Here is a 21,101-nt window from a genome sequence, read left to right on the forward strand (position 1 = left end):
ATAATATTTGGTAATTTCTTTTTCTTTCTTTTAGAATAAAACACCAAAATATTGGTGTTTTGTATTTTAACTTTACCTGAATAAACTAAGTATTATTCTAAAAAAAAAAAAAAAATACTATTTGATAATTTCATGGGGAAGATATAGATAAGATATAGGAAAGATGGCAGATCACATTTTTAAAGATAGGAAATGTGTTTTTTTATATGTTAACTTTTTTTTTAATAAGGAAAATGTTTCTGAGATCAAAGTATATGTTTTCTAGACAACTTAAACCATAATGCTTTCTTCCTATAAATCAAGCATATCAGTATCACATTTTTCATTTCTTTATATATTCATTTTTAAGTCTGGCTTATACAACAATGTATCATTTTTTTAAAAGTTCTCATAGAAACAAATGTGTATCATCCATATTCAATAGAGAACAACCCTGACTTAATTTAACTAATGAGCCATTAAAAATAGCAATCTTTTTTTCCCTTGAAGAGAATAAAACTGTGGAACTCAGATTAAAAATCAAAGAGATATAAAACCTACTTTTTGCAACTGAATCTGTCATTTTCATTTCTCTCATATTAAGATATTTTATTTTTGAATTATTATATGAAAATACTTTTAAGTTTTCAACTAAAAATAACAAAAAATCCTTGCCCTGTACTTTAGATTAGTTTTTCTCAAATATTTTGACTTTAGGACTCCATTTTAATTTGAAAAGCAGTAACCATAACTCCTTTAAAAAAAAAAAACTTTCTTTATGCTGTCACTTGAATTCACAGAGTTTCAAGTTCAATCTAATTCACCAATTTATGCAAAATTGTTCATTATTTTGAGGAAGAGAGAAGGATGAGTGTTCAGAAAGCCTTCCTAGGAACTTTGAGATATGTTCAGACAGAGTGGGAGTGATGTGTGAAACCCCAGTGATTTGCTTATGACTACAGTTTTAGAATTTCTGCTCTGGGATACTTTGAATAAATTTCAGTTTTTTTGTTTTTAAAAACCACATTAAATGGTATGGATTTTATAAGTAGATGTACACTTACTGAGTTTTCAATTTACCTTTTTTTCTTTTTTACTATTTTTCTATTTCTAATAGGGACATTATGAACAATAAAGTTTTTTATCAGCATCCTAATCTTATGAGGGCGTTGGGGATGCATGAGACAGTAATGGAAGTAATGGTGAATGTACTTGGAGGAGGAGAATCAAAGGTAATGTATAAGCATAATATACATTTAAATTTTGGCTCTGATGCCAGACAAAGTTGCTTATCTCTTGTTGGAGACCAGATCTTATTTGATTTAATTTGGAATTCAAATTATTTGCAAATTTTCACATTTAACAACGGTAATCTATAACCTGGTTGCCTAAGTCTAAGAATGATAAATAAGTTTAAATAATTTTTTTGCAGGCTGCAAACAGAGCAATCAATATTAAGTAAAGGTTTATATATGGATTTTTCTGTCAGTTCATTATGAAAGCGCTGAACATTATTACCTAGTTTCACTAAGAGCTTTCCATTCCAAACTTGCAAATTAATATTATCCTCCTCGCCAATAGTCAGAAAGAATCTGGTAGCATTTTTTAAGAGTAACAAAGTTGTTATAGGCTTTTCTGACCTGTGGCTTATTTCATCAGAGATATGAAGTAGCTTAAAGGAGGTAAGATTTAAATTTATTGGAATGAGCAAGGTTGAATTTATTGGTTGTCTGTATTCAAGTAAGGGTCTATTACCAAATGCCTCAAAGTAGAATGCTTGCATTTATTTTATTATACTTATTAAAAATGTATTGAGTGGCTTCAGTTGTGAGCTGTAGGTTAGCAGAAATCTGTTATTGTGGTTTCTCCCTGGGAATCAATCTGGCTCTATTGATTTATGTATTGAACTTATTGAATGTTTTGTTTAATTCCATCAGTGAGCTATCTTTGACTCATGAGCACATCCAGGTATCTCAACTGAAGACCTCCTGAAATTTTTTGCTTACCAAATAATTCCCAGTTAAGTTTTTCTCAGGCAGCAGCAGCAGAAGATAGTTTAAGCTATTTAATGATAAACTGGTAGAGACCAATTTATCCATGTTTATGCTAATTGTCATGTATTTCAATTCATGAAATTAGAGGCCCAAATTTTATTAAAATACAGACTTTACGGGGACAGTTTATTTTGTAGAACTATAATTAGCCCTAAACTGGTCCTTTATCCAAACACTAATATACTGTCTGATATTGATGGGAAGTGGAATTGGGCTGTGTGTGTGTGCATTTATCAACTATCCAGATCACCATTGTATATACTGTAAACTAGTTAGCAAACATTTGTACTTAGATGCACAATTATATGCCTATGTGATTTATTTTTCCATTTCTTCCTCCACCAAATGATAAATACAATATACAATCCTATTTGGCTGTGATCAAGTGAAGAAATATGTGCAAATGAAGAATGAAACTACAATAGCATATTTTTGTACCTTCTCTTTTCAACCGGTCATTAAAATTAAGTCTACACAGGATATATTTTTAGGAATGTGTACATTAATTGGCATACATTTCAATGTGTTAATATTTTATAGTATGCATTTACTTTAAAGGATATTGAAATACATCACTTTAGTTATTTGTTACCTTTTGGATTTCTGCAGGTAAGCTTCTCTACAGATAAATGTAGAGATACTGTATGTTGAATTCTGTCTACTTAATAAGGAAAAGTCTTGTGAACAATGGCTACTGAAACCACTTGTCAAGAGAACTTGTGGCATGGGCTGGCCAAACATTTATGCAGTGAAATAGTGAGAGAAAGGGGGAAAAGGTTAAGGCAATACTTTAATTTCATGTCAGAGTTTAATGAGGGACAAGCATATAATGATGGAGAAAGTCAGCAAGCTTAATCGGCTGACTTGGCAATCTACCAATAAAACATTTCAGAAAAATTCAGCATTAATTCTAAAGTATGAAAACAGGGTTGGTAGTGGAAGCAGTTAAGAATGTATTTTCTAAGAGATAGAGCTAACATCATTTTCAAAGAAGGGATTACTTGAAACAGTAGAGATAGGAGGCTTTCAAGACTTCCATTATTGTCCTCTGTCTGAACACTGAGGTGTTGTTCATAGATTATATACTCTTATACAGAAAGTCCTGTTGCAGTGTGATCTTAAAAATCATTTTGGTAATACCATGCCTAGTTGCAGAGTATTAATGAATAGATGGGGTCTAGGTGGAAGTTACTTCAGAAGATAATACATTTTGTCCAAAGTATACTTTGATCCTAGGAAACTTTCTCTGTGCCAATAACAAATTTTAGAATTAAATTTCCGTTGGCAGTAAACTTGATGGAAAAATCTTTCTTTGAGCAGAGGGAAAGTTTGAAGGCAGAGGGACTGAAACTATAGAATCTGCATAAAATTGAGAATATGGAGCAGGATTTTTTAAAGCAAAAATTCAGGCTTGATTTGTGAGGAGAAAGGGAAGAACATTCTGGAAATGTCAGAGAGCAGATCCACAATAAGGAGCAAATACTTGATGGGATTGTTGGGTTTTTTTACCTAATATCAGAACTAGCTTTTTCTCTATTAGGAAATTCTTAGGATGCTGGGATTTTCTTGGTCATGTACTTAGAATTTTCCTTCGTTGAAAAATTTGCCAGAGTGCATTGGAATCTTCAGTTAGCCACAATGACACTCTATGATATCGTAGCACAAGTTCTGTTCTTGCATTAATCCCAGGGTGGATAAAAATCGATGGTTTTTTAAAAAAAAATCAAAAAAATCAGATTTTTTTGATTTAAATTGGATTTTTTTGATTTAAATTGGATTTTTTTTTATTTTTATTGAATTTATTTTAATAAAAAACTTTTGGGGTAAAAATCTATCGTAAGATAGTTTTCTATTTAAGATACATAAATAATTTATCTTATTCAGCATGAAATGGAGCTTAGTTATGTAGCATGAGGCTGTATATTCTGCAACACTGGGACTATCGGTGAGTCAACAGTGGGTCAAAGGAGTAGCAGAGATGACAGTTGCTCTTTAAAAATTATGATTTAAATCGAGTTGATTTAAATCAAGCCTTTTTACTAGTGATTTAAATCATGATTTAAATTGTGATTTAAATCAACTCGATTTAAATCAAATCCACCCTGATTAATCCATTACTTGCATTCAAATGTCAGGAGCACACATGTAGACATTTGGATCACAATGCATATTTCATGCCCTCCTACTTCTTCCAGAGAATTTTTACAGTGGAGCCAGCACTGATTTGCTTGATAATAAAGGTCACATCCTGTGGTTTTTACTAATGAACCATCTTCCTTGGATGGAGATTATTTGGTTTACAATTTTTAATCTCATGAATAATAGAACTGAACTGAACTGAACTTTCCTATTATTATGACCAAACCTCAATGTGTCCATTTTAGATTTTTCTCCCTGTGATGGCTTCATTTTATAATGCACAGAACCAACTTTAATGGAGCCAAAATTTAAGCAACCAAGATTTTTACGATTCTTGAATATGTATCTAGATACAGTATTTGAGTAGTTTTGCAGAAAATTACATGAAAAAGGAAATATCTTAATCCTCAGGTTTTTATATATATACTATTCTTGCTTTTCTAACATAGTACTGTTTGTCTAGGAAATCACCTTTCCTAAGATGGTGGCAAACTGCTGTCGTTTTCTATGTTATTTTTGCCGCATCAGCAGACAGAATCAGAAAGCCATGTTCGACCATCTAAGCTATCTTTTGGAAAACAGCAGTGTTGGACTTGGTAAATATGTATTATATTTTCCCTACAGTACATTACCCCATTTTGTATTTATTGCTGTGAAATCTTTTTGGAATTCACAAATTAATGGTTACTTTGTATGTTCATTTTAAGATGTTTCAAGGCTTCCAACACCTCTTAATAATGAATTATTCTTACTAATTAGTATTACGTGTCAGCCATTAAATTCACTGGCTGACCGTTTATGCAGTTTACCCTGCTTGGAAAGGATGTATTTTTACTGCATCCTCACATCTCCTAAATACTGAAAATGTATGCCTAGTTGGTATATGGAGTAAAGCATTAATGTACAATAAATACAAATCTTGTATTATTTGGATGATATTGACGCACCAAAAGCATGGCTGTATATTATAAACTGTAGTTTTCAAATTTGAAACAATTTCATTTAGCTACTGTATTTTGTTAACAGGGTTTTGTGCTGTTTTAACATGTTGCCAATTTCTGAAATTTATTTGATAGCTTCTCCTTCCATGCGGGGATCAACACCTTTAGATGTTGCAGCAGCATCAGTAATGGATAATAATGAGCTTGCACTGGCTTTAAGAGAACCTGACTTAGAGAAGGTAAATCATAAATAATATTATAGAATCTATATTTTGTAAGTATGCATATATTTTTAACATACAATAACAGCAGTCTGCAACCTGTTAGCAATGTAATTTTCTTATACAAGAACCCCATACATGACAGGACTTAAAATTCATACTACCACCTAGAATCTAATCAAAATTATTTTGATATTATGGTCCAATATGCAGTAGATTCCCACAGAATCTGACAGTAAAAATGCCAATCATGGACCACTATTTTGGATACAGTAGTTAACTTATATGGACCCCTCCTCACACACACATGGAGGAAAAATAATTGGAGACAGAAGTACCCATTGTACAGCTCATTAAAAAGTGATCACTAACATAAGAGAAAAATCAGAACTATATTTCCAGAATAGAAATAAATTTAGAAATTTAGTACATTAATTTTTTTCTGTAGATGTATTTACCACCAGATTGTTAATAAAGGTAAATACAATGAATTGTGTTTAAGCTGAAAGTTTTACATGGAGTTGAAGGTAAAGGAGCGAAGACTATAATGATTCTGTGGCCAAAAGGACAGTCTGAGAATTATAGATGAAGATTTAAAGAGCCAGGATGGAGAAGGGAGGAAGATTCTATAAGTATGAAATGTGTAGTGGGCATCTTCAAATTGGGTAACAAATTATAAGATGACTATGGAATCTAGACATTGGTAAAATATATTTACATTGGGGGGGGGGGGGACAAGGGCAGTAAATGCTTCTATTGTTTAATTTTGTCTTGTTCTTAGGTAGTCCGCTACTTGGCTGGCTGTGGTTTGCAGAACTGTCCTTTACTAATTTCTAAAGGCTATCCAGATATTGGATGGAACCCAGTTGAAGGAGAACGATACCTGGATTTCCTTCGTTTTGCTGTTTTTTGCAATGGTAGTGTTAAGATTCTACAGTTTTTGAATAACCTTGCTATTCCTAATCCATTATATCTTAACTACATTTATTAATCTACCTGATGAAGTGCTGCTTCCCAGCATGGTTATGACATCATAGTTTGATAAATGTTTCCTTTTTAACCATCTTCTTAAGTCGCTATGCAGCACTGAGAGAAATCTTGAGAGAAAACTGGAATCATTCAGTGAATAGCATATCTTCCCTACCCAACACCATTGGCATCTCCCTCCCCAACTTTATCCTTCTGTGTTGAGAATCTGTATGAAGCTCAGTTTATCCATTCTTTTTCTCCTCTCATATTCCAGTACATGCCCTATAACTTTGCTAACTTCAAATATTCGGACACCATGCTCTGACTCCATCCATCTCTGACTTGCCTGTTGTGTTGTGACGTTTATAAGTGCTGACTTCAGGTCAAATACAAAATCTGCTGAAATACAATTATTAGGAAATAAGAAAGAGGCAAGAAGAGGCTCTTCTAATGTGGTGGCTGGAATAACTTCTAATGTTATTAACTGAGACTCTTCATAGTTTAACTGTTTAGTTCAGTCTAAAGAAGTTTGCTTTTGGGCTAGAGATAGTGGCGCTTCAGGCAGTATGTAAGTTCTCTCTCTTTGCTAATATAATTGTCAAATTTCAAAATGAATAAGACAATGGATGGATGAGAGAGAGGGGAAGGGAGGGAGAGAAATATTGGGCTTTTTAATCATATGTTATAGAAACTAATTCCAGATTTTTGGCTTCATCAAGTAGTTAAGTTTCTATATGATTGTAGGAGAGAGTGTTGAAGAAAATGCTAATGTGGTAGTCAGACTGCTCATTCGACGGCCTGAATGTTTTGGACCAGCACTGAGAGGTGAAGGTGGAAATGGCTTACTTGCTGCCATGGAAGAAGCCATAAACATATCAGAAGATCCTACAAGAGATGGTCCTTCATCAACTAATGGATCTACTAAAACATCGTAGGTAGAATGGAAATGTTTAGTACCTAAATAAAATTTCTTTCAGGAGTCATTGTTTCTAAAATGAACTGTATGGTGCTGGTCTATGACATTAATAACATTTATTGGTTCGAAATTCTATTAGGCCTATCACAAAGCCTGATACATTTCTTAAGTATAATATCTAATGTTAATTTGTATTGAGAATTTTCATAACAATGTTATTTATGATAAAAATGATAAGAATCGTCTGTTTACTTTAAATAAAAACCCTCAAGATCAGAAGATTTGCAAAATCAGTATATGGACATAAAAGCATTTGTAAGCCATATATCCTGTTTATATCCTGTCTGCCTATCCATAATAGATAGGCAGATAGTGTTTAATCACTACGCTGCATAATTTAATTTACATGTTTTAATTTCCATGTGTTCTGAATTTCTTATGGCACAGATCAGGGGTGTCAAACTCAAGGTCCAGGGGCCGGATCCCAGCACACCGTGGGTGCATAGATCTGGCCCACAGGGCTGCCCTGGAAACAGCGAAGGACTGGCCCGCGGTGCCTCTGCCCGCGAAAAGAGAGCTCACGAGGGCCACACTTCAGGTCAAATACAAAATCTGCTGAAATACAATTATTAGGAAATAAGAAAGAGGCTCTCCTGAGTTCCATTTTCACTGGCAGAGGGTTGCAGGAAGCCGAGGCAGCCAAAAACTGAGCTTGCGAAGGCCATGTGTGGGTCTCACGAGCTTCATTATCATTGGCAGAGGGTTGCAAGAGGCCGTCTCAGCTGAAAATGAGCTCGGGAGCCCATTTTCGCTGGCAGAGTGCTCAGACCTCTACAGGCGCCCCCAACATGTGTGACATCAAGATGGCCATGCCCACCCCAGCCTTCCGAGGTTAAACACAACCCTGATGTGCCCCTCAATGAAATTGAGTTTGACAATAGATCCTTTTACTGATATGGATTTTTCTGTTCACCAGCTATTATAATTGTTGAGCAAATAGTGTTCCCACTGTTTTCAGAGAATCTTTTGTCCTTTGATCCAAGTTGAATCTGTAGTCTGATTTCCCAGCAGCATAAGAGCTGTGGTGGCACAGTGGTTAGAGTGCAGTACTGCAGGTTACTTCTGATGCCTGCTGGCTGCCTGCAATTTGGCAGTTCAAATCTCACCAGGCTCAAGCCTTCCATCTTTCTGAGGTGGGTAAAATGAGAACCCAGATTGCTGACTCTGTAAACCGCTTAGAGAGGGCTGTAAAGCACTGTGAAGTTGTATATAAGTCTAAATGCTATTCCCTTTGTAATTTAGAACTATAGAGAATTGTTATGGGTAATTACTGCTAAAAAGCTCCTTAAACATTTATATTTATGTGGTGGCAGTTGGAGGTAAATATGGCTTCATATCTTAGATATGAACTTTCCTTTAAATGATTAGAGGTGAATTTATCTTTAAAAATGAAGTGGCTTAGAAGAAACAGAGAGAAAAGGAAAGTTCCCCCCCCCAGACATAGCTGAGCTAAGTCTTTTCTAAATAGGGGAGATTAAATGCATAATGAAAAGTTAACCATATCTTCACTTCTTAGATTCTCCCCCAAATATTCAGAGGGTATTTCTATTCCATTTCCAACCCCCCCTCCCTTCTCTCGCATTCATGCACACATTTATATTTATAGTGTGGCATAAATTTTTATGATTTGTATACCATATTTGAAAAGTAGAAACTAGAATACTCCATTATATAAAATATAAATGCCTAGAAGGAATAAATAAGACTCGTTGTGACTGTGGGCAGGTGGCTTATGATAAAAAAAAAAAGTTAGAGACATTATATATCCGTACAAAAATGCCCTCTCTCCAAATCCCACCAAACAAAAAGCCTATTCTTTAAGCCAAGGGCTTAAAATTTGTGCAAAACTTTCACTATAATCCTAATTGTCTTGTTTGATCAGTAAAATCTAAGTTTTAATTGGTTATGCCAAGGATTGAACATAGGTATCACTAAAGTTGCATTATATAACAGATTTAATACAGACATTATTATTCCTTCACTATTTTTAAATTTCTTTGAAAAACTAAACAGAAGTGAAGTAGAAGAAGAGGATGATACTGTTCACATGGGAAATGCCATCATGACTTTTTATGCTGCTCTGATTGATCTCTTGGGCCGCTGTGCTCCAGAAATGCATGTAAGTATTCATGTAATTAGTACTTACTATTTTTGTTGAATTTATATCTTATCTGTGTTAATGAATAATGTGAACCAGAATATGTGATTCTTCATCCTTTTTTCTGATTCACATATTCCTGAATTCATGGACTTCTGGGTGAGATAGTGGTACCCATGAACAAAAAGATATACCAGCAAATTCTGGGTAATGACATGGTTTGCAGGAGTATGAAATCTTCAGCAGGATCAATCTTATCTCTGTGTAACTTAGTGAAAATTTAATATTATAGATAATTATGTGGCTGAGAGGGAAAAAAATAACAACAATAAAGGGGGAGATACAATTAAGTGCATGGAGAAATAACTATTCTATGAACCTCATTTTATATTTGTATTGATATAGATAACTTCAAAGTTCATATAGACATGCTAAAATTCAAAATGTTATTGTAGATGGAATTTAGGAATCAACATACCTACTTATTGCCTGACAGTGAGATGGGTGGCATATAAATGTAATAAATGAAAAGAATCTACTTCACTTGGACCACCAGGTTTTTTGATTGGATGTTGTATGGGGAAAAGAAAGAAAGAACATGAGTGTAAATAGATATTAGTGTGGTAGTGGTAGTTGAATGGAATAAAGTAACCTAAGCTAGAATAGAACCACTTCACATTCTAGCCATAGGGAAATTAAATATGTAATTTGACTTTTTATAAATGTGAACTTCTCATTTCTGTCTTTTTTGACATAGAAATGATAGAAATGACTGTTGCTATAATTGCCTCTTCAGATCCTTCAGGGGAATATTTACCACGAGAACGGCACCTCCTTTTAATAGTGCGTCATTGGAATATGATACCAGGCCCATCTTTAAACAAATGTTGAGCTCTTTGAGATTTCAAGTTATAGTGTATTAATTCACAGAATTATTATCTGGTGCACATGCATTTATAATTAGGTTATTCATAGAATTCTTATGTATAAGGAAATATCTACATTCTTTGATTGCTGCATTCTCATACAAGCTATCTAAATACTTAATTGCCTTATTCCATTAGCTCATCCATGCTGGCAAAGGGGAAGCCATTAGAATCAGATCTATTCTGAGGTCCTTGATTCCTTTGGAGGACTTGGTGGGTGTAATTAGCATTCCTTTTCACATGCCAACAATAGCAAAAGGTAAGAAAACTTGCAGTTTTTCCTCCTATTATTTATTATGAATGACTTTATCATTTCTTCTTCATCATGTGTGTAGAAATAATTCTCTCTCTCTGTTCCCCCTCCTTTCCTCTCCCGACCCTCTTTTTTCCCCTCAGATGGCAATGTTGTAGAACCTGATATGTCAGGGGGTTTTTGCCCTGATCACAAGGCAGCGATGGTATTGTTTCTTGACAGGGTCTATGGAATTGAAGACCAAGATTTTCTTCTACACCTACTAGAAGTTGGCTTTCTGCCAGATCTTCGTGCAGCTGCTTCTTTAGATACGGTAACAAGTAACTTTTAACTTTTCTTAATTAGTGTTTTCTGTTTTATCCAGATTTATCCTGTGCATAAATTTTGATACTTTTAAATACCTTTAAAAATGATGAGTTAGTGTTTTCAGTTAAGGCTGGACACTTTGGATTCAAAGGGTACAAGGTGTGGGAGCCTTCATGTACTCCCATCTTCAGTTCTTTAAGGCAACGGTGAATTATCCTGGAGTTCCATGGCTGTCTTTTGTAGTTGCTGTATTATTCTTGGAAAAGAAACATTTGCTTTAAAGCTTTTGAGACCTGGGAGCTCAGGACTCAAAAGTTTAGTGGAAAGTTAAAAGTGAACACAGATTCTCAATGTTAACTAACCTTAAAAAAATGACATTTAGGTTAGTAGAGAGAATGAGTGAGGGCATCTTGCATTTTTTATTATATAATATTCCTCTTATACAAGTGGGTTTTGAAGTTGAAACCTTGACATAGCAACATAGACATCCAGTTTTAAAAAATAAACTGTAATTCAAGCACAAATAAAATGTTCAAATGAAGTTACTTCTGTCTGATTAAATATCTGATCGTTATTGCATAAGATGATGCAGAGTGTTGAGCCATCACTGCTATTTCAAAATGAATGCAATTTTAATATGGGAATAATAAAGCAAATGATATGTTTTAATTATTTCTACTGCAGAAATTGGGGCAACCATGAGATAGCCAAAAGATGCAGAAAACCTTATTGCCATCTAGTGGTCCTTCAGTGTTTGCATTCTTAATTTTAATTAAAAAAAATTTTTTTTAAATAAAAGACTGGAATAAAGAAAAAATATATATATATGTATTTCACATTCTTAGCAGCTCTGAAAAGGCTTAGCTCAAACATACTGCAACTGTGTGTCATTTTTATGAGTTGCTTTGTAATTTGTTTTATAGGTTGCCCTGAGTGCCACAGATATGGCCCTGGCTCTTAATCGGTACCTCTGCACTGCTGTTTTGCCTTTATTAACAAGATGTGCTCCTCTTTTTGCTGGAACAGAACATCATGCTTCCCTTATAGATTCCTTGCTACATACTGTATATCGGCTTTCCAAAGGCTGTTCTCTTACCAAAGCTCAGCGGGATTCTATTGAAGAGTGCCTACTCTCCATTTGTGGGTAAGGATGGGTTAGACACCGTGGGTGGAGAAAGAAACACTAAAGGGAATACCTTCTGCAAGATACTCTTTTTTTAAAATATATTGTTATTAAGATTTTTGATTATAATAGTTTAACCTAATAGAAACTACACTTAGAGAAAGAGAACAGAAAAAGTACAAGAAAAAGGAAAAGAACATAAAAAAGGAGAAGAAAAGAAATATGTAAAGAAGAGATTTTCAAGCTTGATTGCATCAAGTGTAAACAAACTTAATAACTTTTCACCTCCTATAAGGTTAAACAGATATCTCTTCATTCCATATCCTATCTCTTATCTATAAGCCAATCCATAAAACATAAAAAACATAAAAAACATAAAAAAGCAAAAATTCCATTAAAGGCTGCCAAAACTTTGCAAAAATGTCTTATTTTACTCAGATCAAATAAACCAACTTTAGATTTCTTCTTTTTACTTCTACAGTCCTTATCTTTAATTCAATCAAATAATGTAGAATTTTCAGTTCTTCTGATTTCTTCAAAGCTTTAACAAGCTTCTTTTGTAAATCCACTGGATTTTGCAAATCCGGTAAGAAAATATTTTAATAGCTAATAGCTTTAAGCTGTGCAATAGGCCATTTGAAAAAGTCATTAGAAAGTGAAGCTTGCAAACTTAGTGTCCTTTAAAAGCGAGATGGTGATCCCTTCATCGTCCAGTGCTCAAACCTGCAGAAAATTGCTGTCCTGCAGTTTCCTCACAAGAAGCAGCTGTCTAGAGCACATGTGGGTAATCTCCTGTCCTTTTCTTATCCAAAAAGTTTCCATCAGTTCCTGAGACATTAGTCAGCCCACTATACCTCCCCTAGAAGTCCTGTAATAAATTATTCTTGAAGCTGTTGCTTGCTTGAAAGAAAAATGAAAATAAGCTTCATTTAGGAAACAACATGTAGATAGTATGTTCTTACAAAAGTAGATAAAAAGGTATAGAGTTCCTCTGCTAACTGTTTTTGTAAGGGAAGAAATCAATAATTTCATGTATGCAGGAAGTTTGTGCAGCTGGAGTTGAATTCCAGTAGGATGTAGGATTGATAGTAAAATGAATCAACAGATCAAAAGTATCTGTAATTACTTCAACTACTAGCATGTAATAAATACCAGGTGTTAACCAATATGTAATGGTTATAGTAATAATAAAATAGATTCCAGGAGTGATGCTGTTAAAATGCTATAACATCTAATTAAAAAATAATGCATTTCTGAGGTATCCTCAAATGAATGAGCATTTCCTAAGACAGAATATATAGTTAGTTGGTTAGTAAATTATCCACAAGGTCAACAGTGAAAAACAAGAATTTGTTAAAATGTAAAATAAATTGTTATGTTTCAGACACTGCTGGGAGGAAGGGATATATTTATCTGATTATGCCTGCTTGCCAAACTCCAAATATGAAATATAATGTATAGTTTTTTTACTGTATTACCAAAGACAAAACATAAATTTTGTTAAAGGAAAATAACTTCAAAGAAAAGGATAAAGGTGAAATAATGTTAAAGGAAAACAACTGAATATGAATCCAGAATTTTTACTATCTCCCTCATTGTTTTGTCCCAGACTGGCTTTGTTCAATCATGAGTCTGAACATATTTTATCTCCATATTTCATGTACTGTTATCTTTTAATCAGAAATACTGATTAAGCTTCTGTAGTGATTACAGATTACTCAACTTGCATAATCACAATAATGATTATAAATCTAGTCTATGTTGTACTGAACCTTTTTTTTCTACTGATAGTCAGCTAAGACCTTCAATGATGCAACATTTGTTGAGAAGATTAGTATTTGATATCCCTCTTCTAAATGAACATGCCAAAATGCCTCTTAAGGTAAGTTTGATTTTTTTATAAAATATACAATTAATGTCATTAGGCATCACCTATCAAAAGAAACTGGTGATATTCTGATTTGCCTTGAAGTAAAAATATTGGCCAATCATGGCCAATGTTACATTCAGTGTAATATTCAAACCCTAAATGTAGGATGATCACAAAAACTACGTCATGGTTATTCTGTTATTCTTTCGTTCCACTTTGATAGTTCAGTTGTAATTCAAAGCTGGATAAAATTTAATATTTCTTATTTAATAGTGCTAAACATTAAAGCTAAACATTAAAAACATCAAAAAGCTAAACATTAAAAACACAGACTCGGCCTAAGGCTTGCTGTATATGGCTTGCTGGCATGCAGTGAGGAGGAGGTTGTGGGGTTTTTTAGTTAAATTTTCATCTCGTATTTTAAGAGGCTCTGGGAGGGGGAGGGGTTTTTAAGGTGACCCTGGAAGGGGGGAGGGGGCTGTAGAGATGGACCGGGGGGGGGTCCATATAGCCACTGTGCGGGGTGGTGGGTTGGTTGGGCGCAGTGGAGAAGGCGAGAAGGGTAATCTGACCGGGGTGCCGGGTGGTGAAAAGAAGGGCAGTTCCATTAATGTGATAAGTGGGAGGGGCAGGTATGGCAGACGCAGGGGGCCATATCAGGTTCTGGGGGTGCATACGCGCTGTCTTCAAGCGATTGCGCACTCCGGCCCCCATAGCGTGGCTCGTGTCCTGGATTGCACAGAGTCTCAGGCCCTGGCTCCTCGACTGATATTATGTAATGCCAGGTCGGTAATTAATAAAGCCCCCCTCATTTGTGAATTTATTATGGAGAGGGGTGCAGACCTGGCTGGGATTATGGAGATCTGGTTGGGCCAGGAGGAGTGGGGGGGGGGTAGCGGCAATTATTAGAGAAAGTCTTTGTCCGAGGGAGGCCACTGTTCCTCAGATAGCCGGATGTGAGTCCCTTCTTGTGAAGTGGGGTCGTGGGGTGTAGATGGGTTTGCTGACTATGTACCTGGCTCCCTGCCACGTGGCAGCGACCCTGCCTGAGCTACTCGACGTGATAGCCGGGGTGGCGGTTGATACCCCCAGACTTATTGTTATGGGGGACTTCAACCTGCCATCCGTCGGTGAGACGTCAGAGATGGCTCGGGAATTCATGGCTTCCATGACGGCCATGGACCTGACCCAATTAGTGCAAGGCCCCACTCACACAGGGGGACACACTCTGGACTTGATTTTCATCTCTGGTCAGTGGCTGAATGATCTTGGTAGAGGGGACCTAGACATTAAACCCTTGTCATGGACAGATCATTCGCTCCTTCACTTAGACTTTCAAGCCACTTCCCCCCGCCGCAGGGAGACGGAACCGACTAGATGGTTCCGTCCCAGGGCCTGATGGATCCCGAAAGGTTCCAGATGGAGCTTGGGCCATTTCCGGAGACTCTGGCACATGACTCGACTGAAGACCTGGTGGCCGCCTGGGATAGTGCAGCCACAGGGGCTTTGGACCGCGTCGTGCCTTTGAGGCCTCTGACCCGATGCCGACCTCAACCGGCTCCTTGGTTCTCCGAGGAGCTGAGGGAGATGAAGCGTCGGAAAAGACGCCTACAGAGTGTTTGGAGGACTAGTCAATCCAAATCTGACAGGACACAGGTGGGATCTTATATCAAGACCTACCTAGTGGCGATAAAAGCGGCAAAATCTAACTATTTTTCCACTCTTATCGCATCTGCAGAGAACCGCCCAGCCGCTCTGTTTAGGGTGACCCACTCCCTCCTCCGGGTGGGAGTGCGGGAAGATCCCTTGCAGGGTCGATCTGAGGATTTTGTGCAATTCCTGCATGATAAAGTCGCTCAAATTCGGGAAGGCTTGGACTCTGACTGGATGAGTCCGGGGAGGGAGACGGGGGTGAGTCTTGAGAATATTATCTGGGAAGAGTTTGACCCCGTGGCTCCCGAGGACGTGGACAGAATTCTGGGTAGGCTTAGTGCTGCCACATGTTTATTGGACCCGTGTCCCTCCTGATTGGTACTGGCCTCCCGGGAGGTTACACGAGGATGGCTCCAGGGGATTATAAATGCTTCCTTGAGTGAGGGTGCCTTTCCCGCCGCCTTGAAAGAGGCCGTGGTGGTGAGGCCCCTCCTCAAGAAGCCATCCCTGGACCCGGCTGTATTAGTAAATTATCGTCCGGTGTCCAACCTTCGTTTTGTGGCGAAGGTTGTCGAGAGTGTGGTAGCATGACAGCTCCTCTGTGCTGGTCCTATTAGATCTCTCAGCGGCTTTTGATACCATCGACCATGGTATCATGCTGCAGCGGTTGAGGGGATTAGGAATTGGACGCACCGTGTTACAGTGGTTCTCCTCCTACCTCTCTGACCGCTCGCAGTTTGTGTTGGCAGAGGGGCAGAGGTCGACCTCGAGGCGCCTCGCTTGGGGGGTGCTGCAGGGATCGGTCCTCTCGTCCCTTCTGTTCAACATTTATGTGAAGCCCCTGGGTGAGATCATCCGTGGTTTTGGGGTGAGAGTCCACCAGTACGCTGATGACACCCAGCTGTACATCTCCACCCCAAACTACCCCAATGATGCCCTTGATGTGATGTCCCGCTGCCTGGAGGCCGTGCGGGTCTGGATGGGGAGAAATAGGCTCAAGCTCAACCCTTCCAAGACTGAGTGGCTGTGGCTTCCGGCATCCCGGTATTGTCCGCTGGTGCCATTGCTGACTATTGGGGGTGAATCTCTGCCCCCCACAGAGAGGGCTCGCAATCTGGGCGTCCTCCTGGACTCATGGCTATCTTTAGAAGAGCACATGACGGCCGTAGCCAGGAGGGCTTTTTATCAGGTTCGCCTGATCCGCCAGTTGCGTCCCTTTCTGGACCGGGATGCCTTGCGCACAGTCACTCACGCCCTCGTCACCTCCCGTCTGGACTACTGTAACGCTCTCCACATGGTGCTCCCCTTGAAGAGCAGTCGGAAGCTCCAACTGGTCCAGAATACGGCTGCGCGGGTGGTTATGGGTGCACCTCGTTACGCCCATGTAACACCTCTCCTGCGTGAGCTGCACTGGCTCCCAGTGGTCTTCTGAGTGCAATTCAAGGTGTTGGTTGCTTTAAAGCGCTCCATGGCATAGGACCAGGATATCTACGGGACCGCCTTCTGCCACCAAAAGCCTCCCACTGACCAGTTCGCTCCCACAGAGAGGGACTCCTCAGGGTGCCATCGGCCAAGTTATGCCGGCTCTCCAGGAGGAGAGCCTTCTCTGTCGGAGCCCCTGCCCTTTGGAATGAATTGCCCCCGGATATTCGTAACATCTCTGATCTCCGGGTCTTTCACTGTGCCTTCAAGACCCTACTGTTCCGACAGGCGGGGCTGTCTAATTGAATGATTTTAAATTGGGTTTTAACTTTGGGTTTTAAAATTTGGCCAAAACTATTTAATGATTTTAATTAATTTTAACTATGATATTGTATATTTATGTTTTAATTTTGGCTGTACACCGCCCCGAGTCCTTCGGGAGGAGGGCGGTATATAAATAAAATTGTTGTTGTTGTTGTTGTTGTTGTTGTTGTTGTTGTTGTTATTATATCTTTAGTGAGATTCACAGCCTTTGAGGCTGGTTAATAGCTCAGCAGCTCGAGTCCTAACCAAGGACCTAGGAACTGTTAAGGTATCATCGGAAGATGTAAACTGTTCCGAGTAAGGTGGTTTTTTGTAGAGTCAAAATGTTCAAGTCCGGCAAATTTAGAATATTATTATTATTATTATTATTATTATTATTATTATTATTATTATTATTATTATTATTATTATTACTACTACTACTACTACTACTACTACTACTACTACTACTACTACTACATAAAGGATGTGGCAGAAATGGAAAATGAAGTAATTGTTGTCAGCTTCCAAGCTGCCATAAGGAGAGGAGAGGCTTGAACTTTCACCTACTTAATTCCCCTGAAGAACTGTCTCCACGGAGATGGGATGGGGGGACATTTCTGTGAAATGACCGAGATGGGATGACAAGAGTGGCTTGGAAGATGGCCAATGAGACACAGAGAATTGGGAACCGGAAAGAGAGGTTTTGGGAGGCCAAAGTTCAGTGCTAACTGCGCATTGAGTCAGGGTCAGTTCGTTATGCTCAATAAAGAGAAAAATTTCCTCAAAGATCGGACATTTGGAAATTCATTTATTTGGAGATAACAACGAAGCTTGACAATTGTCTCAGTTAGAGACAGGAGAAAATGTTTTTCTTACCTTCATATATACAAGTTGTATGAAGGTTATTTAGAAGACTTATTTCATTCATTATTTTGGAAATTTTCTCCCATACAGAAGAGTGTTTTGCCATGACCTATCAGTGGTTAAAATGATTTGAATCTTATTAAGTAAGACCATCCATAGGTTTGGAGATAATCTAGAAATATGGAAGTAATTATTTGCTGAATGTTTAATTTAAAGAAAAAGCATCCAAAATCATTATACTAATTTAACAAATAATAGATTAATTCTGCCATAATTGTTGATTGGGTTGAGATAATTACTTTAATTTTTATGTCCCTTACCTGTTGCAATATCTGTGCATCTGTCATTTAAAGTGATTATATGTAGCAACCTCACCGAATAGGCAGTGCCTTGTCAGAAAGCAAACCTTCATGTTTCTTTTTTAGTTGCTGACAATTCATTATGAAAGATGTTGGAAATACTACTGTTTACCAGGAGGGTGGGGCAACTTTGGTGCTGCATCAGAAGAAGAACTTCATTTGTCCAGAAAGCTGTTCTGGGGTATTTTTGATGCCTTATCTCAAAAGGTAACATTTTAGGATGTGATATATTAATATGTATTAACTGTACTTCATGATGAATATGCAAGGCTGCATATTAGAAAACAAAATTATGGTGCTCAAATATATCTTCTTTAAAAATTAATTCGCTAGGAAATTACTTTAATAAATGTTTATCATGTTCTGTAACTTTGTTGCCTTTAATAGAAGAATTATATTAAATGAAAAATTTGCAATAGTGGCGAATATTCCATTTGTGCTAGCAGTGTGAGGTAGGGATGAATATGAGCGGGGTAAATATTTATAAATAAAAGTAGATTTCATTTTTTTTTAATTCAACATATATTCCACCTTTTATTTGGGAGCACAAAGTGGCTTCTGTCCTCTGTTTTCTCCAGTACAAGAACCCTGTGAAGTAGGTGGACCTGAATGATGGTGGCTGGCCCCAGATCACCCAGTGAGCTTCTATGACTGAAGCTGGCCAAAACCTGTAATTCCAAGCTTCTACTCCAGTACTTTAATCACTATAAATGCCACACCTGGTTCTCAGAAATTCTTCCATTGATTACTGTTGTTAATATTTAGTGTGTCATAGGGAAAGAGTCTAGTCCTCAGCAAACTCAACTGCTAATTAGAACTACCATCATAACCCTAGAATTGAAAAATATTGATTCAACTGACAATTGCAACTAACTCAGCAGACTATTAAACCTAAAAAAACCCTCCCCTCTAAATCAACATTTGAACAAATGTTTACCTGGTACTTAATTGCTAATCTATCTGCATATAGTCTATCCTTTATAGGGAACAATATCCGAATGGACTTGATGGCTCTTACCTCTAGTGCAAGGAAGGGACTGAGGTGAATTCCCTTGAGAAGTGTGGCTTTGTTTTATTTAGAAAGCCTGAAGTAGTTTGACTTAAAAGTAAACTTAATTAATGGAATATTTTTTTTAGTAAAAATAAATACAGTAATGATAGTGGTAATAGAATGCTGGGACTTTTTCCAGATAAATGGAAGTTGTCTTAATTTTTTACCAGGGTTTTTTGCATCCTATTTTGTCTTTATAGAAATATGAACAAGAACTATTCAAATTAGCACTGCCATGCTTGAGTTCTGTAGCTGGGGCTTTACCTCCTGATTACATGGAATCAAATTATGTTGGTGTTATGGAAAAACAAGCTTCCATGGATTCAGATGGGAACTTCAATCCACAGCCTGTTGATACTTCAAAGTAAGGGTGTTTTCATAGTTTATATTGAGCTGAGCATAACTTTTAAAATAATATGAAATAGCAATAACACGTAGACTTATATACAACTTCACAGTGCTTTACAGCCCTCTGTAAGCCAGTTTACGGAATCAGCATATTGCCCCCAACAATCTCGGTCCTCATTTTATCGATCTTCGAAGGATGGAAGGCTGAGTCAATCTTGAGCCTGGTGAGATTCAAACTGCCAAATTTCAGGCAGCCGGGAGTCAGCAGAAGTAGCCTGCAGTACTGCATTCTAACCACTGCGCCACTATAGCTCATAATACAAATATAGTGTTGTTTTCTTTGGTGCTGTTAAAACATCTAGCTGTGTTGCTATAAAGAATGTATCTGTCATAAACAGGATTTCCAAGAAATCATTCTTCCTTAACGATTTGTTAATGAAGGTTGATTCTCAAATACAAAAATATTTAAGTTATTTAGAAAGTGTATTTCACATTTGTTTTCTAATAATCACATTACATTAAGTATAAGTACAATTGGCAATTTAAGTTTCCTTTCTATTGAGTGACTTCATTTTTTCCAAAATTGTTATAAAATGATCTAATACCAGTTGTCTGAGAAACTACTAGAATTAGAGAAATGCAAATGCTGATATATTTAAATGATTTTAAGGTAAAATAATTAAATATAAAGAAAAAACTGTCATGAAATACTTATCTTTGCCTTGTTTGTTCTCACTCAGCATTACAATTCCTGAAAAACTAGACTACTTTATAAACAAATATGCTGAACATTCTCACGATAAATGGTGCATGGAAAAGGTAAAGTGTATGTTCACATCTATGCATCCTTTGCATCTCTCTCTCTCCCCCTCCCTCTTCTCTCTGTCTCTCTCATGTTGCTGGGATATATGTAAAGCATTAGGGAATGAATCTTGCTAATAATCTGACTTTATTTTTCATTTCAATATTCATCATGGAATTTTGTTTATGTTGCATTAATTCAAACATTCTAATTCTTTAATCAGATTTTTAAATTTTTAAGTGCATTTACTTTCCCTAAGAAAAGGATCAGTTTTTACATTTTACACAGATCCATTCAGTTAACAAGTTTATTTTAATAAGATTTTTTTTTCATATCACAGTTTATCATCACATAATTGGATGGCTGCATTTGCATGGTTGTCTTTTACAATGCCATTATTTTTAAAACAGATTAGTTTTTTTAAAAATAGTATTTGTCCCA

The 21,101-nt window shown here is 36.9% G+C and overlaps 1 protein-coding gene across 1 annotated transcript in view; it reads left to right on the forward strand.

Annotated features, from left to right (window-relative positions):
• Positions 1-21,101, forward strand: part of RYR2 (ryanodine receptor 2) — a 279,138-nt gene that overhangs the window by 165,870 nt on the left and 92,167 nt on the right. The window contains exons 42-54 of the mRNA XM_060692369.2: positions 1,097-1,211; positions 4,636-4,768; positions 5,249-5,352; positions 6,116-6,251; positions 7,048-7,234; positions 9,293-9,398; positions 10,442-10,562; positions 10,700-10,869; positions 11,786-12,006; positions 13,777-13,867; positions 18,526-18,666; positions 19,711-19,874; positions 20,599-20,677. Of these exons, the coding sequence (XP_060548352.1) occupies positions 1,097-1,211; positions 4,636-4,768; positions 5,249-5,352; positions 6,116-6,251; positions 7,048-7,234; positions 9,293-9,398; positions 10,442-10,562; positions 10,700-10,869; positions 11,786-12,006; positions 13,777-13,867; positions 18,526-18,666; positions 19,711-19,874; positions 20,599-20,677 (1,768 nt within the window). The remainder of the gene's footprint in view (positions 1-1,096; positions 1,212-4,635; positions 4,769-5,248; positions 5,353-6,115; positions 6,252-7,047; positions 7,235-9,292; positions 9,399-10,441; positions 10,563-10,699; positions 10,870-11,785; positions 12,007-13,776; positions 13,868-18,525; positions 18,667-19,710; positions 19,875-20,598; positions 20,678-21,101) is intronic.

Source organism: Pantherophis guttatus, chromosome 1, assembly GCF_059756535.1.
Source record: "Pantherophis guttatus breed Tessera chromosome 1, ASM5975653v1, whole genome shotgun sequence".
Taxonomy (NCBI): domain Eukaryota; kingdom Metazoa; phylum Chordata; class Lepidosauria; order Squamata; family Colubridae; genus Pantherophis; species Pantherophis guttatus.